At 35.4% G+C, this 27839-nt stretch overlaps 1 protein-coding gene across 3 annotated transcripts in view; it reads left to right on the forward strand.

Annotated features, from left to right (window-relative positions):
* LOC133638200 (netrin receptor UNC5C-like) overlaps positions 1 to 27839 on the forward strand; it is a 483700-nt gene that overhangs the window by 317034 nt on the left and 138827 nt on the right. For all 3 annotated transcript variants that reach the window (XM_062030553.1, XM_062030554.1, XM_062030555.1), the window contains exon 3: positions 25508 to 25651. In XM_062030553.1, coding sequence (XP_061886537.1) covers positions 25508 to 25651 — 144 coding nt within the window. The remainder of the gene's footprint in view (positions 1 to 25507; positions 25652 to 27839) is intronic.

Genomic DNA, 27839 nt, shown 5'->3' on the forward strand with positions numbered 1-27839 from the left:
GACATTGATTTGTAGATGTCAGGTTCAAACACTGATGACATCTATTAAACAGACAAAGAAGCAAGGAATTGAACAGAAACAGGCTTAATGAGGAGAAACGCGTAGATAGGGATGATGTTCGAAACCGGTTCTCCCGGTTGTTCGATAAGAAAAGAACCGATTGCATGGACTCGAATCCCTTTTTGAGAACCGGTTCCCGTTATCGAGGCCACTATAGTAAAGAAAAGGAGTTGGTTCTTTATTCGAATCCCTGGGAAGGAATGCCGTCCCACAGGAAATGCCCTGTGGTACGGCAATGTTATGCCCATTTGATTGTAGACTCTTACTGACACTTCCGGGTTCGTGACGTCAGTTCAGTTCATGAGACAATTGAGAAGTAGACAAGTTGTGTTAGCTCTTGCAAGCCTTGGAAAAGATAAGTCTGTAAGTAAACTGTTTAACTTGTTTATGTAACTCAGTATTAAGGTGGAAAGTGGTTACATTTGATAGTAAGATGTTTATTGCAAAACAATTTTTGTGCGCTGTTTCAATGGATGTTTTGAGGACTTAAAATGGCTGCCAGTCGTGTATTTCCACCATCGAAATAATTTATTGGAAGAAGAATTGCTGATTGATGACTGTGGCGTTCTTAGTGTCATAGTGTGTGTAGTTAGTATGTTCCAATAGCAGCAGAAGTGCACTTTTTGGAGAGCTGTATTATTTTCAGTTTTGTGCCCAAGGGACTGATTTTATTTAACACTATATTATTATTTATACAACTATAGTGATCACAGAGACAGGTTGTTTTTGTGTTACTGTATATATTTGTTTTTCTGAAAAATCCCACTTAATATATACTTTGGGTAACAACAGTCAATATTTATTTTTATTTATTTTTTTTTTAGGGGGGTAACAGTCAATATTTATTTATTTATTTCATTTTTTTTTTTTTTAATAAAATAAAAGTGAGCTTTTGTTAAACCAAATATTGTGTTTTTTTCCATATACAACAACCTATCTGGATTCGATAAGAGAATCGATAAGGAATCGGTTCGATAAGAGGATTCTATAATGGGCTCGAACTCGATAATTTCTTATCAAATATCATCCCTACGCGTACACCTTGTACAGTGTCCCACCACGCTCTGATGAAAGATTGTACGCCTCCTCTTTTATTTGGACTTTCCCTGATTACATGGCAACCATACTTGCCAACCTTGAGACCTCCGAATACGGGAGATGGAGGGGGGGAGGTTGAGGTTGGGGGGGGGGGGGGGGACAACGGCGAGATTCACAGGAGGCGACAAAAAGTAGTGGTGGCGCAATGAAGTGGTGAGTGTTGACAAATGTGTCTAACATTGATTTGTAGATGTCAGGTTCAAACACTGATGACATCTATTAAACAGACAAAGAAGCAAGGAATTGAGCAGAAACAGAATTAAATTTGGCTCAATGAGGAGAAACGCGTAGATAGGGATGATGTTCGAAACCGGTTCTCCCGGTTGTTCGATAAGAAAAGAACCGATTGCATGGACTCGAATCCCTTTTTGAGAACCGGTTCCCGTTATCGAGGCCACTATAGTAAAGAAAAGGAGTTGGTTCTTTATTCGAACCCCTGGGAACGAATGCCGTCCCACAGGAAATGCCCTGTGGTACGGCAATGTTATGCCCATTTGATTGTAGACTCTTACTGACACTTCTGGGTTCGTGACGTCAGTTCAGTTCATGAGACAATTGAGAAGTAGACAAGTTGTGTTAGCTCTTACAAGCCTTGGAAAAGATAAGTCTGTAAGTAAACTGTTTAACTTGTTTATGTAACTCAGTATTAAGGTGGAAAGTGGTTACATTTGATAGTAAGATGTTTATTGCAAAACGATTTTTGTGTTCGCTGTTTCAATGGATGTTTTGAGGACTTAAAATGGCTGCCAGTCATGTATTTCCACCATCGAAATAATTTTTTGGAAGAAGAACTGCTGATTGATGACTGTGGCGTTCTTAGTGTCATAGTGTGTGTAGTTAGTATGTTCCAATAGCAGCAGAAGTGCACTTTTTGGAGAGCTGTATTATTTTCAGTTTTGTGCCCAAGGGACTGATTTTATTTAACACTATATTATTATTTATACACCTATAGTGATCACAGAGACAGGTTGTTTTTGTGTTACTGTATATATTTGTTTTTCTGAAAAATCCCACTTAATATATACTTTGGGTAACAACAGTCAATATTTTTTTTATTTTTTTATTTTTTTAGGGGGGTAACAGTCAATATTTATTCATTTATTTTATTTTATTTTTTTCTTATAAAATAAAAGTGAGCTTTTGTTAAACCAAATATTGTGTTTTTTTTCCATATACAACAACCTATCTGGATTCGATAAGAGAATCGATAAGGAATCGGTTCGATAAGAGGATTCTATAATGGGCTCGAACTCGATAATTTCTTATCAAATATCATCCCTACGCGTAGACTTTGTACAGTGTCCCACCACGCTCTGATGAATGATTGTACGCCTCCTCTTTTATTTGGACTTTCCCTGATTACATGGCAACCATACTTGCCAACCTTGAGACTTCCGAATTCGGGAGATGGGGGGGAGGTTTAGGTTGGGGGGTGGGGGGGTCGTAAGGGGTAGCGGGGGTGTATATTGTAGCGTCCCGGAAGAGTTAGTGCTGCAAGGGGTTCTGGGTATCTGTTCTGTTGTGTTTATGTTGTGTTACGGTGCGGGTGTTCTCCCGAAATGTGTTTGTCATTCTTGTTTGGTGTGGGGGTTCACAGTGTGGCGCATATTTGTAACAGTGTTAAAGCTGTTTATACGTCCACCCTCAGTGTGACCTGTATGGCTGTTGACCAAGTATGCCTTGCATTCCCTTGCGTGTGTGAAGAGCCAAAGATATTATGTGACTGAGCTCGCACGCAAAGGCACAAAGGCACGCCCCCAATATTGTTGTCTGGTTGGAAATCGGGAGAAATTCGGGAGGGTGGTTGCCCCGGGAGATTTTCGGGAGGGGCACTGAAATTCGGGAGTCTCCCGGGAAAATCGGGAGGGTTGGCAAGAATGATGGCAACAGCTGTTTCTAAAGGGACGGGGGTCGTAAACAGCCGCTGCCTTTGGTCACAAAACAGTTCAAAGAAAAGGTGCCTGGAAGGGGGTCAGGTCCTGCTTCCTCTCCGCTTTGTAGATCTCGGATCAAGACAAAATCTTCCTGTGGATTACAATACATCAAAGAAACCGACACCTTCATGTCGCTTCCCATCCTACATAGTAGAGTTTTACAAGCCTTTTGATTGCTAGGATGAAAGACAGCTTTTGTGATAACTTAGATACAATTATTCAGACAGTAGATCTAATTGCATTTTACAAATTGGTTGTTCAGTCACTTGTCATCACAAGTGACGACATGAAATACTATCATCACATCTTCCTCTGATGGACTGATCAATAAAAAAAAAGCAATGAGTTCCATCAAAAAAACAAAACAAGGCGACCTCCAGGCTGATGATTTTAGGTTGTCCTGAAGAATTTGGAGGTAATCCTCCTTTTTCATTGTCTTATTTACTCTCTGTAAAGCACCAGTTCCATTGGCAGCAAAACAGGCCCAGAGCATAATACTACCACCACCATGCTTGACGGTAGGTGTGGTGTTCCTGCAATTAAAGGCTGAACTGAAATGATGACGGAATAGTATTATTAATACGGTTGTTTTTATGTAGTACTCATACTTAGAACCCTTCAAAAGAAGCGGCGGAGAGAGAAATAAATGATGTAATATAATTTAGTAAAAATTAGTCATTTTAAAGTTAATATTAAAGATAATATTGAAATATACAAATGATGTACGTGTGTAATGTGAGAAACAGAAGACACATAGCTGAGGTCTGCCACCGAGCGAGTGTTAGTCGTGTCTCCACGCCATGACATGACGAGCTGCAGGCTGAGCAAAGCAATGAGGTCATGGGATGATGTCATCAGGCTTCTTCCTCTTCTGCTCGGTTGATCCCTCTGATATGTTTCAAGTCAATCATTTCCATGAAGTCACCCACGTCTGCTCGTCGTCATCCGCGGCTCTTCATTTCAACTCGAAGTTGAAAAGTTGAGTCAGGACTTTGGCACAGTGGTCCCTCGAGGACGGCTCCATTATAGGGTTGTCTCCATACCAATGTTTTTCGATACTTTTCTAAATAAAGGGGACCACAAAAAAAATGGCATTATTGGCTTTATTTTAACAGAAAATCTTAGGGTACATTAAACATATGTTTATTATTGTAAGTTTGTCCTTAAATAAAATAGGGAACATATTAGACAACTTGTCTTTTAGTGGTAAGTAAACAAACAAAGGCTCCCAATTAGTCTGCTGACATATGCAGTAACATATTGTGTCATTTATCATTCTATTATTTTGTCAAAATTATAAAGGACAATTGGTAGAAAATGAATTATTAATCTACTTGTTCATTAACTGTTAATATCTGCTTACTTTCCGTTTCAACTTGTTCTATCTACACTTCTGTTAAAATGTAATAATCACTTATTCTTCTGTAATACTTTACATTAGTTTTGGATGATACCACAAATGTAGGTATCGATCCGATACCAAGTAGTTACAGGATCATACATTGGTCATAATTTAAGTTCTCACGAGTGCAGGGACGTATTTCCTGAGTTTATGAATATAATATGAATTAAACAAAAAAAAAAAAGTACAAATATTTCTTCTAAATCACTAATTCTTGTCTCCATGGCGACAAATAAAGTAAGTTTCTTACAAGTATCATCCCTGCAGGATGAGGAATAGCTAAACATGCTTCACTACACAACGTAGCTCACCGGCGTCACAATGTAAACAAACGCCATGGGTGGATCTACACCTGACATCCACTGTAATGATACCAAGTACAGGAGTGTATCTAGTCCATACTACTATGATTACATCAATAGTTTTTTATCGTCATAAACTCTTTTTATTAATTTTTTAATTAATATTATGTTTATAAACTCAGGAAATATGTCCCTTGACATATGGATATGATAGGATAGGACTTTATTGTCATTGCACAAGTACAACAAAACTATGCTTTTCAGCACAAACCTGTTCAAGATTAGACAAACAGTGTACAGGGTTACAGAACAGAAACGCTGATGGGTCGCCAAAGGTGCCCCGTAAAAGATAAGAAAAAGGTAAAACGCAGGGTAAGAAGATGAGTAAAAAAATACAATCTAGACTGGGCTCCTAAGGGGGCCTAGTCTGGAGTGGGAAAAAAACCTCCATGCAATGCACACATAAACACGTTACATTTAATCACGACAACTCGCAACAGAGGGGCGGGGAGTTGGGGCCCTGGAGGTCAACTGCTGCTATGAAGCGCTGCCAGCCGTCCATCACCCCGATATGAGATATGAGAACTTAAATTATGACCAAAATGATCCTGTAACTACTTGGTATCGGCTCAATACCTAAATTTGTGGTATCATCCAAAACTAACATAAAGTATCCAAACAGAAGAATAAGTGATTATTACATTTTAACAGAAGTGTAGATATAACATGGTAAAAGAGAAAATAAGCAGATATTAACAGTAAATGAACAAGTAGATTAATAATTATTTTTTACAGCTTGTCCCTCATAATGTTGACAAAATAATAGAATGATAAATGACACAATATGTTACTGCATATGTCAGCAGACTAATTAGGAGCCTTTGTTTGTTTACTTACTACTAAAAGAAAAGTTGTCTTGTATGTTCACTAATTTATTTAAGGACTACATTGTTCTTCTATTGCAATAAGAAACATATGTTTAATGTACCCTAAGACTTTTTGTCAAAATAAAGCCAATAATGCAATTATTTTGTGGTCCCCTTAATTTAGAAAAGTATCAAAGTATCCAAATACATTTTGGATACTAAATACCAAAATACTGGTATTGAGACTATAGCTAAACATGCTACACCGCACACTGTAAATGTAAACGTAAACAAAGGTGGACAGATCGATGCAAATGTCGTATATATTGTAGCGTCCCGGAAGAGTTAGTGCTGCAAGGTGTTCTGGGTATTTGTTCTGTTGTGTTTATGTTGTGTTGCGGTGCGGTGCGGATGTTCTCCCGAAATGTGTTTGTCATTCTTGTTTGGTGTGGGTTCACAGTGTGGCGCATATTTGTAACCGTGTTAAACTTGTTTCTATGTACACCCTCAGTGTGACCTGTATGGCTGTTGACCAAGTATGCCTTGCATTCACTTGTGTGTGTGTGAAAAGCCGTAGATATTATGTGACTGGGCCGGCACGCAAAGGCAGTGCCTTTAAGGTTTATTGGCGCTCTGTACTTCTCCCTACGTCCGTTTTAAAAAGTCATACATTTTACTTTTTGAAACCGATACCAATCATTTCCGATATCACATTTTAAAGCATTTATCGGCCGATAATATCGGCAGTCCGATATTATCGGACATCTCTAATATAAATATTAAATATTCTTACACAGCCACCCTGTCTTTTCCTGATTATAATTGTGCTTAAAAATGTAATCATTTAATGATCGTAAACATTTGAAGTATCAGCATTGGTATGGCCAATACTGCCCCTGTAACTACTTGGTATTGGATCGATATATACAAATGTGCAGTATCACCCAAAACTAATGTAAAGTAACAAACGAGAGATGAATTATTATGAGATGCTTATTATATTTGAACAGAAATGCATATTGAACCATGTTACAACAGAAAGTAACCAGTAAATTAGTAAGTAAATAATTACTAGTTTTGAGAAAAGAATACAACTGGAAATGAGGCAATATGTTATTGCCAATTTAGGAGCCTTCTATTGATATTTACATACCAAATTATATATCATGATATATACCGTTATGGCAGGGGGGCTGCACAATTTATCGCGATATAGATTTTAGGCCATGCTCCTTCCCTAACGTGTGTGTGATGCTGCACACACATACACACACACACACACACACACACACACACACACACACACACACACACACACACACACACACACGCAGTCACGGCTGCTCCTTCTGTGCCCGCCTGTAAATATTGCATGAGTGCTAAGCTGGTGTGTGCACCAGAACAAGGAGTCTGTGTGAAGGCGCTGAACCTGAACTAAAATGGCATGTTCATTTTCAAAAGCAGCCACTCTCTCCCACTTATTTGTTATTTTTTTTTGCATTTTCCATTCAGCCAGAAGACTCAAACCACTCTCTACCACCACATACCCGTGGGTAGAAAGTCAGTTGAGCTCATGCGGCAACGTTGGCCCTACAGCAGACCTGGGAAAATCAAGGGCCGCCGGACATTCCCCCAAAATTATTTTTATATCTTTGAGATGGAAAGTGTAGCTGCCATTATGATGTGCAACGATGTTTTCACATGACCGTAAGTCTTGAACTATACCAGGGGTCGGCAACCCGCGGCTCCGGAGCCGCATGCGGCTCTTTGACCACTCTGATGCGGCTCAGCTACACAACTTTAACATTGTTACGTTACAAATATGCGCCACACTGTGAACCCACACCAAAAAAGAATGAAAAACACATTTCTGGAGAACATCCCACCGTAACACAACATAAACACAACACAACCATTACCCAGAATCCCATGCAGCCCTAACTCTTCCGGTCTACATTATACACCCCCGCTACCACCAAATCCCCCCACACATCAACACCCCCCCCCCCCCCTCTCCGTGCGTTGGTTGAGCGGAAGAGTTAGGGCTGCATGGGATTCTGGGTATTGGTACCGTCAGTGTAAGATGTGTGGCTGCTGAGTTAGTACGCCTTGCTGTCACTTACGTGAGCAAGCTGATATTGCATTCTACGTGTGGTCGAGCAGGTACACTGTTAGGGCAGACTGTAGAGGGCGCCAAATGCAGTGTCATCACGCTCTGATATTCGGGAGTCTCCCGGGAAAAATGAGAGGGTTGGCAAGTATGACGCTATCAAGCGCCATTCATTCAAAACTCACGGGCTGCACTAACATCAAATTTCCACATTAAAGTGCGTGCCGGTGCGTGTGTCGGAGACCCCTAGTTAACATAGCACAAAGCGTTTAAGCTTTGTATGCGGTGTTTTTCATTTAAAATTTAAATTTTTTTTTTGTGGCTCCCATTACTTTCTTTAATTTGTGAAACTTGCCAAAATGGCTCTTTGAGTGGTAAAGGTTGCCGACCCCTGAACTATACAAAGTATTTCAATGGTTGGAATCTGCACTTTTGCATGATATACTGGTTACTATGGTAATCTAATTGGTTACTATGGTAATCTAATTGGTTACTATGACGAGGCACCAAGCAGTATGGGTGGGGAGCGTTTCCACAGAGTGTTTCCAGAGTGTCAGCCTGAAATGTGGGTGTCAGGGACGGACGCGAAAGGAGATTTTTACAACAAAGTTCTGCAAGAGAAGTAATATTATATCAGTAGTTGGGTTTTTTTACCCTTCGCGTTCATATTTTGTTTTGTTTCGCTTGATTGTAAATAATGTAGATCGAGAAGGGGTGTGAGAAGTAAAATAGTTGTCAATATTCAGTGTTTTATCGTTCATAGTTAATATTGTAAATCCCATATTATTGTCATGTACATTCTGGGTGTCTCATTCAGTAAAAAAAAAAGTAATATTCCATTCCGTTTTTTAAGGGTGTCTTTCATAACGTTTTTAGCTTTCAATCAGACATTATTATGAGGTTTTGTATTAGTGTTCCTAAAAATAGGACCCAAACACACACATGTTGTACAGCAGATTGTCACAGCGTGGGTGTGTGTGTGTGTGTGTTTGTGTGTGTGTTCTTGTATTTCTACCCTTGTTGAGACATCAACAAGGAAAAGTAGCTTCCATATGAGGAGGTGTGAACAAGTGATGACATAAATCATGGTCCCAATACAGAAAACCATTGCATCTAATAGAGAATGTCTCATTAGCGCCCCTGGTGGTGACATCTGTCAAAATGAGGGTGGTCCCAAAAAGGAGGGATTTTTCAAATTGACTGTGTGTCGGTCTTTGTGTCTGGTCAACATATGAAATAACAAGTGTGTGTACAAATTTGAAGTGCTCCCCCTCTGTCCAAGATATGTAGTGTGTGTAAGAAATTGAAATGCGCCCCCTTTTGGCTAAAATTTATAAAAATGAATAAATAAATATGTATATAGAGACATACTGTAATAACTTGAAGTGAATAATGAAGATTGAAAACTAATTACCAAAAGCAGTCTTTTTCTAACAATGTGTCGACTTTTTTCTTATAAAATTGGGAACAATTTCTCATATTCTTTCTGTTTCTGTTAAAGTATTACTTTTTTATGTAAAATTATTACTTTTTAATGCAAAATGGTGACATTTGTCATATAAAATTCTGACTTATCACAATACTGCCAATTTTTTTTTTTTTGTTCTTGTAAAATAGTGATATTTTTGGAGTAAAATGATGACTTTTGTCATAATTTTGCCAAGTATAATACAGATTATTATTATAATATTGCCAAAATGTTTAAGTTTTCTTATACAATTGTGACTTTTGTCAAGCAAAATGACGACTCTTTTCATAAAATTGCCACAATGTTAAGCTTTTCTTGTAAAATTGCGACTGTCATTGAGTACAATTCCAACTTTTATCATAATATTGCACAAATGTTCAGTTTTTCTTGTAACATTTTGACTTGCGTTGAGTAAAATGACGACTTTTGTTATAATACTGCCAAAATTCTATGTTTTTCTTTTGAAATTGTGACCTTTTTCTTTTGAAATTCAAACTCCGTTTCACAACAAGCTTTTTTATATTTGCATAGTGTGTATATATTATTAATGTTGTAAATACAAATCTTTATGTATCTAGAAAGGGTGGTCCTAAAGAGGGAGGCATTTTTCTCAGGTCTCAAGAAGGTAACAAATACAAGAATGTGTGTGTGTGTGTGTGTGTGTGTGTGTGTGTGTGTGTGTGTGTGTGTGTGTGTGTGTGTGTGTGTGTGTGTGTGTGTGTGTGTGTGTGTGTGTGTGTGTGTGTTCTTGTATTTTTACCCTTGTTGAGACATCAACAAGGAAAATTAGCTTCCATATGAGGAGGTGTGAACAAGTGATGACATAAATCATGGTCCCAATACGGAAAACTATTGCATCTAATAGAGAATGTCTCATTAGCACCCCTGGTGGTGACATCTATCAAAATGAGGGTGGTCCCAAAAAAGAAGGGATTTTTCAAATTGTCTGTGTCTGGTCAACATATGAAATAACAAGTGTGTGTAAGAAATTTGAAGTGCTCCCTCTCTGGCCAACATATTTTGATTTGATTTGATTTAAATTTATTGGTTCCTGTTGGGGAAATTCATTTTCACTGCTGTACATTTAAACAATAGACATTACACATCACGAACAAAAATAACAAAAAGACATCATACATGACCAACACATTTACAGGCTTGTCAGACAGGCCGGCCGGGCCTGCTGTTATGTAGTAACAAGTGTGTGTAAGAAATTGAAATGCGCCCCCTTTGGCCAAAATGAATAAAGATAAATAAATAAATATGTATATAGAGACATACTGTAATAACTTGAAGTAAATAATGAAGATTAAAAAACAAAATGTTACTAAAAGCAGTCTTTTTCTCACAATGTTTCGACTTTTTTCTTGTAAAATTGGGAACAATTTCTCATATTCTTTTTGTTTCTATTATATTACAATATTTTGTCGTAAAAATATTACTTTTTAATGTAAAATTATTACTTTTGAATGAAAAATGGTAACATTTGTCATGTATATTTCTGACTTATCACAATACTGCCATTTTTTTTTGTTTGTTCTTGTAAAATAGTGATATTTTTTTAGTAAAATTATGACTTATGTCATAATTTTGCCAAGTAAAATTGAGATTATTATTATGATATTGCCAAAATTTTTGTTTTCTTATAAAATTGTGACTTTTGTCAAGCAAAATGACGACTCTTTTTACAAAATTGCCACAATGTTAAGCTTTTCTTGTAAAATTGCGACTGTCATTGAGTAAAATTCAAACTTTTATCATAATATTGCACAAATGTTCAGTTTTTCTTGTAACATTTTGACTTGCGTTGAGTAAAATGACGACTTTTGTTATAATACTGCCAAAATTCTATGTTTTTCTTTTGAAATTGTGACCTTTTTCTTGTGAAATTCAAACTCCGTTTCACAACAGGCTTTTTTATATTTGCATAGCGTGTATATATTATTAATGTTGTAAATACAAATCTTTATGTATCTAGAAAGGGTGGTCCTAAAGAGGGAGGCATTTTTCTCAGGTCTCAAGAAGGTAACAATACAAGAATGTGTGTGTGTGTGTGTGTGTGTGTGTGTGTGTGTGTGTGTGTGTGTGTGTGTGTGTGTGTGTGTGTGTGTGTGTGTGTGTGTGTGTGTGTGTGTTCTTGTATTTCTGCCCTTCTTGAGACATCAACAAGGAAAATTAGCTTCCATATGAGGAGGTGTGAACAAGTGATGACATAAATCATGGTCCCAATACGGAAAACTATTGCATCTAATAGAGAATGTCTCATTAGCACCCCTGGTGGTGACATCTATCAAAATGAGGGTGGTCCCAAAAAAGAAGGGATTTTTCAAATTGTCTGTGTCGGTTTTAAAAGTGCTCCCCCTCTGGTCAACATATGAAATAACAAGTGTGTGTAAGAAATTTGAAGTGCTCCCTCTCTGGCCAACATATTTTGATTAGATTTGATTTAGATTTATTGGTTCCCGTTGGGGAAATTCATTTTCACTGCTGTACATTTAAACAAGAGACATTACACATCACGAACAAAAATAACAAAAAGACATCATACATGACCAACACATTTACAGGCTTCTCAGACAGGTCAGCCGGGCCTGCTGTTATGTAGTAACAAGTGTGTGTAAGAAATTGAAATGCACCTCCTTTGGCCAAAATGAATAAAGATAAATAAATAAATAAATATGTATATAGAGACATACTGTAATAACTTGAATAATGAAGATTAAAAAACAATTACTAACAAAAGATTCAAAAAAGAAAAATGTTACTAAAAGCAGTCTTTTTCTCACAATGTGTCGACTTTTTTCTTATAAAATTGGGAACAATTTCTCACATTCTTTCTGTTTCTATAATAATACAATATTTTCTCATAAAAATATTACTTTTTTATGTAAAATTATTACGTTTTAATGCAAAATGGTGACATTTGTCATATAAAATTGTGACTTATCACAATACTGCCAATTTTTTTTTGTTCTTGTAAAATAGTGACATTTTTGGAGTAAAATTATGACTTTTGTCATAATTTTGCCAAGTAAAATTCCGATTATTATTACAATATTGCCAACATTTGAAAGTTTTCTTATAAAATTGTGACTTTTGTCGAGCAAAATGACGACTCTTTTCATAAAATTGCCACAATGTTAAGCTTTTCTTGTAAAATTGCGACTGTCATTGAGTAAAATTCCAACTTTTATCATAATATTGCACAAATGTTCAGTTTTTCTTGTAACATTTTGACTTGCGTTGAGTAAAATTACGACTTTTGTTATAATACTGCCAAAATTCTAAGTTTTTATTGTGAAATTGTGACCTTTTTCTTGTGAAATTCCAACTATTTTTTCACAACAAGCTTTTTTATTTTTGCATTTTATGTATACAGGTATATTATTAATGTTGTAAATACAAATCTTTATACATCTAGAAAGGGTGGTCCTAAAGAGGGAGGCATTTTTCCCAGGTCTCAAGAAAGGTTACAAATACAAGAATGTGTGTGCGTGTGTGTGTGTGTGTGTGTGCGTGTGTGTGTGTGTGTTCGTATTTCTGTCTTTGTTGAGACATCAAGAAGGAAAAGTAGCTTCCATATGAGGAGGTGTGAACAAGTGATGACATAAATCATGGTCCCAATACGGAAAACTATTGCATCTAATAGAGAATGTCTCATTAGCACCCCTGGTGGTGACATCTATCAAAATGAGGGTGGTCCCAAAAAAGAAGGGATTTTTCAAATTGTCTGTGTGTCGGTTTTAAAAGTGCTCCCCCTCTGGTCAACATATGAAATAACAAGTGTGTGTAAGAAATTTGAAGTGCTCCCCCTCTGGCCAACATATTTTGATTTGATTTGATTTACATTTATTGGTTCCCGTTGGGGAAATTCGTTTTCACTGCTGTACATTTAAACAATAGACATTACACATCATGAACAAAAATAACAAAAAGACATCATACATGACCAACACATTTACAGGCTTGTCAGACAGGTCAGCCGGGCCTGCTGTTATGTAGTAACAAGTGTGTGTAAGAAATTGAAATGCGCCCCCTTTGGCCAAAATGAATAAAGATAAATAAATAAATATGTATATAGAGACATACTGTAATAACTTGAAGTAAATAATGAAGATTAAAAAACAATTACAAACAAAAGATTCAAAAAAGAAAAATGTTACTAAAAGCAGTCTTTTTCTCACAATGTGTCGACTTTTTTGTTTTAAAATTGGGAACAATTTCTCACATTCTTTCTGTTTCTATAATATTACAATATTTTCTCGTAAAAATATTTCTTTTTTATGTAAAATGATTACGTTTTAATGCAAAATGGTGACGTTTGTCATATAAAATTCTGACTTATCACAATACTGCCAATTTTTTTTTGTTGTTCTTGTAAAATAGTGAAATATGTGGAGTAAAATGATGACTTTTGTCATAATTTTGCCAAGTAAAATTCCGATTATTATTACAATATTGCCAACATTTGAAAGTTTTCTTATAAAATTGTGACTTTTGTTGAGCAAAATGATGACTTTTTTTCATAAAATTTCCACAATGTTAAGCATTTCTCGTAAAATTGCGACCGTTATTGAGTAAAATTCCCACTTTTATCATAATATTGCACAAATGTTCAGTTTTTCTTGTAACATTTTGACTTGCGTTGAGTAAAATGATGACTTTTATTATAATACTGCCAAAATTCTAAGTTTTTCTTGTGAAATTGTGACCTTTTTCTTGTGAAATTCCAACTATTTTTTCACAACAAGCTTTTTTATATTTGCATAGTGTGTATTTATTATTAATGTTGTAAATACAAATCTTTATATATCTAGAAAGGGTGGTCCTAAAGAGGGAGGCATTTTTCTCAGGTCTCAAGAAGGTAACAAATACAATAATGTGTGTGTGTGTGTGTGTGTGTGTTTTCTTGTATTTCTACCCTTGTTGAGACATCAACAAGGAAAAGTAGCTTCCATATGAGGAGGTGTGAACAAGTGATGACATAAATCATGGTCCCAATACAGAAAACTATTGCATCTAATAGAGAATGTCTCATTAGCACCCCTGGTGGTGACATCTATCAAAATGAGGGTGGTCCCAAAAAAGAAGGGATTTTTCAAATAGTCTGTGTCGGTTTTAAAAGTGCTCCCCCTCTGGTCAACATATGAAATAACAAGTGTGTGTAAGAAATCTGAAGTGCTCCCTCTCTGGCCAACATATTTTGATTTGATTTGATTTACATTTATTGGTTCCCGTTGGGGAAATTCATTTTCACTGCCGTACATTTAAACAATAGACATTACACATCACGAACAAAAATAAAAAAAAGACATCATACATGACCAACACATTTACAGGCTTGTCAGACAGGTCGGTCGGGCCTGCTGTTATGTAGTAACAAGTGTGTGTAAGAAATTGAAATGCGCCCCCTTTGGCCAAAATGAATAAAGATAAATAAATAAATATGTATATAGAGACATACTGTAATAACTTGAATAATGAAGATTAAAAAACAATTACAAACAAAAGATTCAAAAAAGAAAAATGATACTAAAAGCAGTCTTTTTCTCACAATGTGTCGACTTTTTTCTTGTAAAATTGGGAACAATTTCTCATATTCTTTCTGTTTCTATTATATTACAATATTTTGTCGTAAAAATATTACTTTTTAATGTAAAATTATTACTTTTTAATGAAAAATGGTAACATTTGTCATGTATATTTCTGCCTTATCACAATACTGCCAATTTTTTTGTTTTTGTTCTTGTAAAATAGTGATATTTTTTTAGTAAAATGATGACTTATGTCATAATTTTGCCAAGTAAAATTCTGATTATTATTATTATAATATTGCCAAAATGTTTAATTTTTCTTGTAAAATTGTGACTTTTGTCAAGCAAAATGACGACTCTTTTCATAAAATTGCCACAATGTTAAGCTTTTCTTGTAAAATTGCGACTGTCATTGAGTAAAATTCCAACTTTTATTATAATATTGCACAAATGTTCCGTTTTTCTTGTAACATTTTGACTTGCGTTGAGTAAAATGACGACTTTTGTTATAATACTGCCAAAATTCTAAGTTTTTCTTGCGAAATTGTGACCTTTTTCTTGTGAAATTCCATCTATTTTTTCACAACAAGCTTTTTTATTTTTGCATGGTATGTATATATTATTAATGTTGTAAATACAAATCTTTATGTATCTAGAAAGGGTGGTCCTTAAGAGGGAGGCATTTTTCTCAGGTCTCAATAAAGGAACAAATACAAGAATGTGTGTGTGTGTGCGTGTGTGTGTGTGTGTGTGTGTGTGTGTGTGTGTGTGTGTGTGTGTGTGTGTGTGTGTGTGTGTGTGTGTGTGTGTGTGTGTGTGTGTGTGTGTTGTATTTTTGCCCCTTGTTGAGACATCAACAAGGAAAAGTAGCTTCCATATGAGGAGGTGTGAACAAGTGATGACATAAATCATGGTCCTTATATGGAAAATATATATATATATATATATATATATATATATATATATATATATATATATATATATATATATATATATATATATATATATATATATATATATATATAATAGAGAATGTCTCATTTGCAACCCTGGTGGTGAAATCTATTAAAATTAGGGTGGTCCCAATAAGGACACATTTTTCAAATTGACTGTGTCGGTTTCAAAAGTGCACCCCTTGTGGTCAACATATGAAATAACAAGTGTGTGTAAAAAATTGAAATGCGCCCCCTTTGGCCAAAATTAATACAAATAAATAAATAAATATGTATATAGAGACATAGTGTAATAACTTGAAGTAAATAATGAACAATTTCTCATATTCTTTCTGTGAAAGTATAACTTTTTTATGTAAAATTATTACGTTTTAATGCAAAATGGTGACATTTGTCATATAAAATTCTGACTTATCACAATGCTGCCAATTTTTTTTTTTTGTTCTTGTAAAATAGTGATATTTTTTTAGTAAAATGATGACTTTTGTCATAATTTTGCCGAGTAAAATTCTGATTATTATTATAATATTGCCAAAATGTTAAAGTTTTCTTATAAAATTGTGACTTTTGTTGAGCAAAATGACGACTTTTTTTCATAAAATTGCCACAATGTTAAGCATTTCTCGTAAAATTGCGACCGTTATTGAGTAAAATTCCCATTTTTATCATAATATTGCACAAATGTTCAGTTTTTCTTGTAACATTTTGACTTGCGTTGAGTAAAATGACGACTTTTATTATAATACTGCCAAAATTCTAAGTTCTTCTTGTGAAATTGTGACCTTTTTCTTGTGAAATTCGATCTATTTTTTCACAACAAGCTTTTTTATTTTTGCATGGTATGTATATATTATTAATGTTGTAAATACAAATCTTTATGTATCTAGAAAGGGTGGTCCTAAAGAGGGAGGCCTTTTTCTCAGGTCTCAATAAAGAAACAAATACAAGAATGTGTGTGTGTGTGTGTGTGTGTGTGTGTGTGTGTGTGTGTGTGTGTGTGTGTGTGTGTGTGTGTGTGTGTGTGTGTGTGTGTGTGTGTGTGTGTGTGTGTGTGTGTGTGTGTGTGTGTGTGTGTGTGTGTGTGTGTGTGTGTGTGCGCGCGTGTGTTGTATTTTTTCCCCTTGTTGAGACATCAACAAGGAAAAGTAGCTTCCATATGAGGAGGTGTGAACAAGTGATGACATAAATCATGGTCCTTATATGGAAAAAAAAAAATATATATATATATATATATATATATATATATATATATATATATATATATATATATATATATATATATATATATATATATATATATATATATATATATAATAGAGAATGTCTCATTTGCAACCCTGGTGGTGAAATCTATTAAAATTAGGGTGGTCCCAATAAGGACACATTTTTCAAATTGACTGTGTCGGTTTCAAAAGTGCACCCCTTGTGGTCAACATATGAAATAACAAGTGTGTGTAAAAAATTGAAATGCGCCCCCTTTGGCCAAAATTAATACAAATAAATAAATAAATATGTATATAGAGACATAGTGTAATAACTTGAAGTAAATAATGAACAATTTCTCATATTCTTTCTGTGAAAGTATTACTTTTTTATGTAAAATTATTACGTTTTAATGCAAAATGGTGACATTTGTCATATAAAATTCTGACTTATCACAACGCTGCCAATTTTTTTTTTTTGTTCTTGTAAAATAGTGATATTTTTTTGGTAAAATGATGACTTTTGTCATAATTTAGCAGAGTAAAATTCTGATTATTATTATAATATTGCCAAAATGTTAAAGTTTTCTTATAAAATTGTGACTTTTGTTGAGCAAAATGACAACTTTTTTCATAAAATTGCCACAATGTTAAGCATTTCTCGTAAAATTGCGACCGTTATTGAGTAAAATTCCAATTTTTATCTTAATATTGCACAAATGTTCAGTTTTTCTTGTAACATTTTGACTTGCGTTGAGTAAAATGACGACTTTTGTTATAATACTGCCAAAATTCTAAGTTTTTCTTGTGAAATTGTGAACTTTTTCTTGTGAAATTCCAACAAACAAGCTTTTTTATATTTGCATAGTATGTATAAATTATTAATGTTGTAAATACAAATCGTTATATATCTAGAAAGGGTGGTCCTAAAGAGGGAGGCCTTTTTCTCAGGTCTCAAGAAGGTAACAAAGTCCAAAATAATTGCCCAGGCCTGCCCTACAGTAATCACTGGTATTTGTGTGCAGCTTCACATTGTCTCCTTGGGCACAGTGGATGTGTTCTGAATTAGATTTACGGCACAGATTAGGGCGCTGATTGAATGAACCCTAAAAAAAACAATGACTCCTGACAATGATGTCACATGAACAGCGTGTCCCTTAGGTGTGCTCAAAGTGCAGAGAACACGTCTAACTTGCATAACAAATCAAATCTGATTCATGGAAATGAAAATGAGCGCAATAAATCGTGCCTACTCCTACAGGGTTGTGTAATGTTGACTGTTTCATATTTCAACCCCGCAGATGTGTGTCAATGCAGCTGTGCTCAAGCCATTCAAGTAAATCATTGCAAAGTCAATGTTTTCCAAATTTTGGTCATAAAGGTTGAGCAGGATTCATTTTGGGTGTTGTGTTGCACCTGCAAGTGAGTGCTCACACTGCTGAATCAAAATATGAAGACATCATTAAATGTTGTTGCTCTTTTAAAGCCATTGGGAGGAATTGAGGTATTATTCAAATATGACGCGTACATTAATGTGTGCGTGAATGGTTGTTTGTTTAGTTGTGCTGTGATAGGCTCCAGCTTACCCTCGACCCTATTAAGGCTAAGCCATATAGAAAATGTATGGATGGAAATTTAAACAATTAAATGTAAAATCTATTAATACAGAAATATACAATACTGTACATCTAATTGTATTTTATTTTGTATTTTATGTTTTATTTTATTTTAATATTGTGGTTTTATGGGGTTTTTTTGAGACATTGTTTTATTGGGCAATTGATATGCATTTATATATTTTTTAATGTAATTTAATTGTTTTCTTATTTCAATGCCTTGATTATCGCAAAACGTTTTTTCTTGTACAGTCAGAATAGTGTTTGTGCATTTAAAAAATAAAAAAAATGTATTTGATTTTATATTTAACTACTTGGTCTTCATATTTAAATTTGGTATATTTTAGTGCTTGGTAGTTTTAGTGTTATATTTTATATAATTGATCAAATTAATAAATTGTTAGACTTAGACTTAGACAAAAGAAAATTGTTCCACACAGTAGCTCAGTTACAAAGGATGGAAAGGATAAGGATGGAAAGGATAATGCACACAAGGGCACAAAAAGAGGGCTAAAGAGAGTAGACTAAAAATGTACCATAGTAGCAATATAAAATATAGCATATGTAATATTTACATATTATACAGTACATACAGTATATATTATATAACATTATATTTTATCGTATATATGTATAGTATGTAATGTATTATTATTATTATTATTATTATAAGTATTATCATATTATATATATTTATTTTATATTTAAATTTGGTATGCTTGGTAGTTTTAATGCTTTATTTTATATCATTTATCAAATTAATACATTGTTAGACTTAGACAAACAAAGGACATTGTTCCACACAGTAGTTAAGTTACAAAGGATGGAAAGGATAAGGATGGAAAGGATAATGCACACAAGGGCACAAAAAGAGGGCCAAAGAGAGTAGACTAAAAATGTACCATAGTAGCAATATAAAATATAACATATGTAATATTTACATATTATACAGTATATACAGTATATATTATATAACATTATATTTTATCGTATATATAATATGTAATAAATGTATTAATATTATTATCATAATAAGTATTATCATATTATATATATTTATTTTATATTTAAATTTGGTATGCTTGGTAGTTTTAATGATTTATTTTATATAATTTATCAAATTAATACATTGTTAGACTTAGACAAACAAAGGAAATTGTTCCACACAGTAGCTCAGTTACAAAGGATGGAAAGGATAAGGATGGAAAGGATAATGCACACAAGGGCACAAAAAGAGGGCTAAAGAGAGTAGACTAAAAATGTACCATAGTAGCAATATAAAATATAACATATGTAATATTTACATATTATACAGTATATACAGTATATATTATATAACATTATATTTTATCGTATATATAATATGTAATAAATGTATTAATATTATTATTATTATAAGTATTATCATATAATATATATTTATTTTATATTTAAATTTGGTATGCTTGGTAGTTTTAATGCTTTATTTTATATAATTGATCAAATTAATACATTGTTAGACTTAGACAAACAAAGGAAATTGTTCCACACAGTAGCTCAGTTACAAAGGATGGAAAGGATAAGGATGGAAAGGATAATGCACACAAGGGCACAAAAAGAGGGCTAAAGAGAGTAGACTAAAAATGTACTCGGGTAGCAATATAAAATATAACATATGTAATATTTACATATTATACAGTATATACAGTATATAGTATAAAACATTATATTTTATCGTATATATATATAATATGTAATAAATGCATTAATATTATTATTATAAGTATTATCATATAATATATTTTATTTTATATAATATGATAATTTTTTGTTACTTTATTATATTATATTAATGTACTATTTTTTATTAACATTGCATTTTGTACATTTTGTTGGGCTTTTAAAACAAGGTTTAAGTTATTTTTTCCCCTTTGTATTCATATTTAATAGCGATGTATTCTTTTTTAAAGTTCAATATTTTATCACAACAGTTAATTTGTTTTTAACACATTTTTTTTTTTGCCGTTAGTGCCATTAATTATTCTAACAATTCAAAGCCTTTATCCTGTTGCCTTTTCACTGTGTGTATAGCGCTATAGTAAGTCTGACAACCTCCTTGAGGCTGCGGGCGGAATAAAGACGCCAGTAAAATATAGCCGTAAACAAGAAATGCACACAAACTAAAAATGGAAGGGAAAAAAAAAAAGTCGCCTGGTGTGGCACATTGTGGGTTTTTTTGCGTGGCTGATGATAGGGTCTGCCTTCGGTATCCAAACATTAACATGAGCGTCTGCATCTTAAGTGGTGGCTTGTTATGGCACAGACTGGCTGCTAATGCACACACACACAAAAAAAATCTTTTTTTGGCATAATTGCAGTTGGAACGCTGACGAAGTACATGCCAGTGACTTTTCAGCAAAGTTACCTCCGCCGAACCCCGACAAAATCTTCAATGGCTGACATTCTTGTCGTGGCATAAATATTGTATTGTATTTACCTGGTGATCGCTTGTGCAGGTGTGCCTAATAAAGTGGCTTGCCCCTGCATGCACGCATCAGAGCAGCTCAGGGGTGTCATGGCATTTGTCTGCAGTATGGGATTTATTTGTCCCAGGCCTGGTGCCCAGATGAGCACTAATCAGAGGGGTTAGCAAACGGGATTGTCTTAGCCGTGACGCTTAGAATCCGCCCCCACAGGACCCCCAGACCCAAAGCTTTAGAATCAGGGCCAGATGCACACACTGTGCAGTCATACCCTTCTTCTCCTGAACTGCTGCACACAAACGGGTGAAAGTGCACTATATTGCCAAAAGTATTTGGCCACCCATCCAAATGATGAGAATCAGGTGTCCTAATCACTTGGCCCGGCCACAGGTGTATAAAATCAAGCACTTAGTCATGGAGACTGTTTCTACAAACATTTGTGAAAGAATGGGCCGCTTTCAGTGATTTCCAGCGTGGAACTGTCACAGGATTCCACCTGTGCAACAAATCCAGTCGTGAAATGTCCCCCGCTCTTAAATATCCCAAAGTCAACTGTCGGCTTTGTTATAAGAAAATGGAAGAGTTTGGGAACAACAGCAACTCAGCCACAAAGTGTGTCGAAGAGGTTCATTTAGCCTACTAATGTGTATTTATAAATGGTTGATTTATATAGGCTAGTAAGGTAAAGTTTTGTACCTGACAAGTTTCGGCTATCTTGCTTCTGCAGCCTTCATCGGTTTGTTTGTTCCAGTTGTTCCAAACAACGGAATTCTTTGACACTACACTGTCCATGACTTATACGTACTATGTTGAAGAGGTTCATTTAATTCAAGAATTCCGTTGTTTGGAACAACTGGAACACAAACGGATGAAGGCTGCAGAAGCAAGATAGCCAAAACTTGTCAAAACTTTACCTTACTAGCCTATATAAATCAACCATTTATAAATTTTAAAAAAATCAGTCACAAAGTGGTAGGAGTTTCACATTTGGTGGAGGAGGAATTATGGCGTGAGGTTGTTTTTCAGGAGTTGGGCTTGGCTCCTTAGTTCCAGTGAAAGGAACTTTGAATGCTCCAGGATACCAAAAACCAATTTAAAAAATTGATTTTTATGAATCGATGGAATCGTTTCCAATAAGAATCGCAATAATTTGAAAATCAATATTTTGACACCCCTAATTTGTATACTGTACATCCAGCATACCACAAATCTCCCAATATGTAGTCCCATGACTGTGCGCCTGTGTTTCGCTCATCCTGCAAGATGTAAATCCACAGAACACAATCCTTTTTTTACAACAATTATAGAAAATTGCATCAACGTTTGGTGTCAAAAGTGGGATCCAAAGATTGACCATCCGAACGTCTTTTTTACTTTGCTCCGCCTGTCATTCCACAAATGTCCCTATTTGGCAGTCACATGATAGTACGCCTGTGTTTCACCCATCTTGTAACATTAAATCCACAAAAGACAATACCTTCTACAATAGTTATATAAAACATGTGGTGTCAGAATTGGGATCCAAGGTTTGATCATTGTCATTACATTGCTCCACAAATGTCCCTATATGGCAGTCACATTATAGTACGCCTGTGTTTCACCCATCTTGTAACATTAAATCCACAAAAGACAATACCTTCTACAATAGTTATATAAAACATGTGGTGTCAGAATTGGGATCCAAGGTTTGATCATTGTCATTACATTGCTCCACAAATGTCCCTATATGGCAGTCACATGATAGTACGCCTGTGTTTCACCCATCTTGTAACAGTAAATCCACAAAAGACAATACCTTCTACAAGAGTTATATAAAACATGTGGTGTCAGAATTGGGATCCAAGGTTTGATCATCCGGATATTGTCATTACATTGCTCCACAAATGTCCCTATTTGGCAGTCACATGATAGTACACCTGTGTTTCACCCATCTTGTAACAGTAAATCCACAAAAGACAATACCTTCTACAATAGTTATAGAAAACATTTGGTGTCAGAATTGGAATCCAAGGATTGAACATCCATACATCTTCATTACATTGCTCCACAAATGTCTCTATTTGGCAGTCACATGATAGTACGCATGTGTTTCGCCCATCTTGTAACATTAAATCCACGAAAGTCTTTTCTACAATAGTTATAGAAAACATTTGATGTCAGAAATGGGATCCAAGGTTTGATCATCTTCATTACATTGCCCCACAAATGTCCCTATTTGGCAGTCACATGATAGTACGCCTGTGTTTCGCCCATCTTGAAACATAAAATCCACAAAAGACTTTTCTACAATAGTTATAAAAAATATTCGGCGTCAGAAATGGGATTTAAGGATTAAACATTTGGACATCTTTATTACAGTGCTCCACAAATGTCCCTATTTGGCAGTCACATGATAGTACGCATGTGTTTCGCCCATCCTGAAACATTAAATCCACAAAAGACTTTTGTACAATAGTTATAGAAAATATTTGATGTCAGAAATGGGATCCAAGGTTTGATCATCTTCATTACATTGCTCCACATATGTCCCTATTTGGCAGTCACATGATAGTACACCTGTATTTCGCCCATCTTGTAACAATAAATCCACAAAAGACAATACCTTCTACAATAGTTATAGATAACATTTGTTGTCAGAAATGGGATCCAAGGTTTGATCATCCGGACATCTTTATTACATTGCTCCACAAATGTTTCTATTTGGCAGTCACATGATAGTATGCCTGTGTTTCGCCCATCTTGTAACGTTAAATCCACAAAAGACTTTTCTACAATAGTTATAGAAAACATTTGGTGTCAGAAATGGGATCCAAGGATTGGACACCCGGACGTCTTTATTACATTGCCCCACTAATTTCCCTATCTGGCAGTCACATGATAGTACGCCTGTGTTTCGCCCTTCTTGTAACATTAAATCCACAAACGACTTTTCTACAATAGTTATAGAAAACATTTGGTGTCAGAAATGGGATCCAAGGATTAAACATCTGGACATCTATATTACATTGCTCCACAATTGTCCCTATTTGGCAGTCACATGATAGTACGCCTTTGTTTTGCCCATCTTGTAACATTAAATCCACAAAATACTTTTCTACAATAGTTATAGAAAACATTTGGTGTCAGAAATGGGACCCAAGGCTTAAACATCCGGACGTCTTTATTACATTGCCCCACAAATGTCCCTATTTGGCAGTCACATGATAGTACGCCTGTGTTTCGCCCTTCTTGTAACATTAAATCAACAAACGACTTTTCTACAATAGTTATAGAAAACATTTGGTGTCAGAAATGGGATCCAAGGATTAAACATCTGGACATCTTTATTACATTGCTCCACAATTGTCCCTATTTGGCAGTCACATGATTGTACGCTTGTGTTTCTCCCATCTTGTAACATTAAATCCACAAAAGACTTTTCTACAATAGTTATAGAAAACATTTGGTGTCAGAAATGGGATCCAAGGATTAAACATCTAGACATCTTTATTACATTGCTCCACAAATGTCCCTCTTTGGCAGTCACACGATAGTACGCCTGTGTTCCGCCCATCTTGTAACATTAAATCCACAAAAAACTTTTCTACAATAGTTATAGAAAACATTTGGTGTCAGAAATGGGATCCAAGGATTTAAAATCCGGTCATTTTCATTACATTGCTCTACAAATGTCCCTATTTGGCAGTCACATGATAGTACGCCTGTGTTTCGCCCATTTTGTAACATTAAATCCACAAAAGACTTTTCTACAATAGTTATAGAAAATATTTGATGTCAGAAATGGGATTCAAGGTTTGATCATCTTCATTACATTACCCCACAAATGTTCCTATTTGGCAGTCACATGATAGTACACCTGTGTTTCACCCATCTTGTAACATTAAATCCACAAAAGACTTTTCTACAATAGTTATAGAAAACATTTGATGTCAGAAATGGGATTCAAGGTTTGATCATCTTCATTACATTGCTCTACAAATGTCCCTATTTGGCAGTCACGTGATAGTACGCCTGTGTTTCACCCATCTTGTAACATTAAATCCACAAAATACTTTTCTACAATAGTTATAGAAAACATTTGGTGTCAGAAATGGGATTCAAGGTTTGATCATCTTCATTACATTACTCCACAAATGTTCCTATTTGGCAGTCACATGATAGTACACCTGTGTTTCACCCATCTTGTAACATTAAATTCACAAAAGACTTTTCTACAATAGTTAGAAAACATTTGGTGTCAGAAATGGGATCCAAGGATTGAACATCTTCATTACATTGCTCCACAAATGTCCCTATTTGGCACGCCTGTCTTTCGTCCACCTTGTCACATTAAATCCACAAAAGACGATACATTCTACAATAGTTATAGAAAACATTTGGTGTCAGAAATGGGATCCAAGGTTTGAACATCCGGACGTCTTTATTACATTGCTCCACAAATGTCATTTCCAGTGATGTGAAAAAGAGGATGAGTCCACAATGTTGCCTTCCTCTCGGCAGGCCTGGTGGTGCGAGAAGCCAGCATCGAGATCACTCGGCAGCAGGTGGAGGAACTCTTCGGCCCGGAGGACTTCTGGTGTCAGTGTGTGGCCTGGAGCTCGGCGGGGACCACCAAGAGCCGTAAAGCCCACGTCCGTATCGCCTGTGAGTACTCTTGTTCTGACTCTTTATCCTTCTATCCGAGCCCGAGGACGTGTGTGTCGCTCTCTAACGTGTCCCTTTGAACAGGAAGTGTGCCTGTCTCCTAGTGTACAGTACAGCCTAGACGCCAGCAGAGGAAGTGTGTACACAGAAAAGAGGCCAAAAGAGTGCGTGTTTACTCTGGCGGTCTCCATTCTAGTTCTCACAAAATGGTTTCCAAATGGATGAGACGCCTCCCCAAGTTTGTGCCAATTTGGGCTCCTCCGCCTTTGTTCTTTCCCGAACAGAAGCTGCCATTCAAAGAATGACGAAAGCCCAGAAGAGTTGACAGTTCTAGTTCTCGTTGCAGCGTGAAGGCGACGGCGTTGCAGCATAAAATGCGTGTTACATAACGCGACACACCACGTGGCACCTGAAGCACTTGGAACTGCATTCAGCTCTGCATGGTCCATGTGGCCCGGGTCTGAACACGTCAATGTAGATCAGGGGTATCAAACGCATTTTCATTGAGGGCCACATCGCAGTAATGGCTGCTTCCAGAGGGCCGCTTTTTTCAAATTAATTTACATTATGCATGCGGGTAATAACCTGTGATTAATCGTGATTAATCGAAATGCATATGCATTTGATTATTAGATTCTTTTATGTATAATTTGCTTTAAAATCATAAACAATACTTTGCATCAGTCCATCTTAGATGAGATCGGGCCCAGCGAAGCCGGCACCGTTTCTGGGTGTTGTTGATAAATGGCTTATGCTCTGCATAGTAGAGTTTTAACTTGCACTTACAGATGTAGCGACGAACTGTAGTTACTGACAGTGGTTTTCTGAAGTGTTCCTGAGCCCATGTGGTGATATCCTTTACACACTGATGTCGCTTTTTGATGCAGTACCGCCTGAGCATACTTGCCAACCCTCCCGTTTTTAGCGGGAGAATCCCGGTATTCAGCGCCTCTCCCGACGACCTCCCGGCGGATATTTTCTCCCGACAAACTCCCGGTATTCAGCCGGAGCTGGAGGCCACGCCCCCTCCAGCTCAATGCGGACCTGAGACTGAGTGGGGACAGCCTGTTCTCACGTCCGCTTTCCCACAATATAAACAGCTTGCCTGCCCAATGACGTCATATCATCTAGGGCTTTTGGAGAGTAGAGTGCACAACTGCGCGCGCAACAAGGAGACGAAGCAGAAGAACGAGGAAATTACAGACATGGCGACGCCGTCGACGAGCAAGATGAAGAAATACGCTTGCAAGTTCCAAAACTAATGGAAACAAGATTTTCAGTTCATCCAGGACAGTTCGAAGGGGAAGGGGTATGTATGTTGCCTGTACATTTTGTAGAACAGACTTCTCCATTGAACACGGTGGCCGAAATGATATACTCATCATGAACGGAGAAGTTAAACAGGACAATACTGCCATCTAATGGATAGCCACCGGAACACTGAAATTCAAGTATTTATTTTATTTATATGTAAATAAAATATATATATATATATATATATATATATATATATATATATATATATATATATATATATATATATATATATATATATATATATATATAGCTAGAATTCACTGAAAGTCAAGTATTTCATATATATATATATATATATATATATATATATATATATATATATATATATATATATATATATATATATATATATATATATATATATATATATATATATATATATATATATATATATATATATGTATATATATGAAATACTCGAGTTGGTGAATTCTACCTGTAAATAACCACGCCCCCAACCACCCCTGTTCACCTGTGGGATGTTCCAAATAAGTGTTTGATGAGCAATCCTCAACTTTTCTCAGTCTTTTTTGCCACTTGTGCCAGCTTTTTTTAAATTAATACTTAATTTAATTAATATGTTAATAAAAACAAAGGTGACGAGCAGATATACAGATATATACAATTTTATTAAATGTTATAACAATGACTAATAAAAAGATCATTAGAAGCGTGCTCACAGTTATTTTTAAAGCAAAAAATAAGACATGAACACCATTGGCTAGCTTACGTTATTTGTTTTATAATTGTCTATATTTTTTACAATTACTGAGTTTGTTATTGTAAAAAAAAAAAAAATCCAGCCCAAATTAAAAAAAGTAAGAAATCACCCTGTTTTGTCAATATGAACCACAAAAAATTTGCAGCCATG

The sequence above is a fragment of the Entelurus aequoreus genome, linkage group LG21 (assembly GCF_033978785.1).
Source record: "Entelurus aequoreus isolate RoL-2023_Sb linkage group LG21, RoL_Eaeq_v1.1, whole genome shotgun sequence".
Lineage (NCBI taxonomy): Eukaryota > Metazoa > Chordata > Actinopteri > Syngnathiformes > Syngnathidae > Entelurus > Entelurus aequoreus.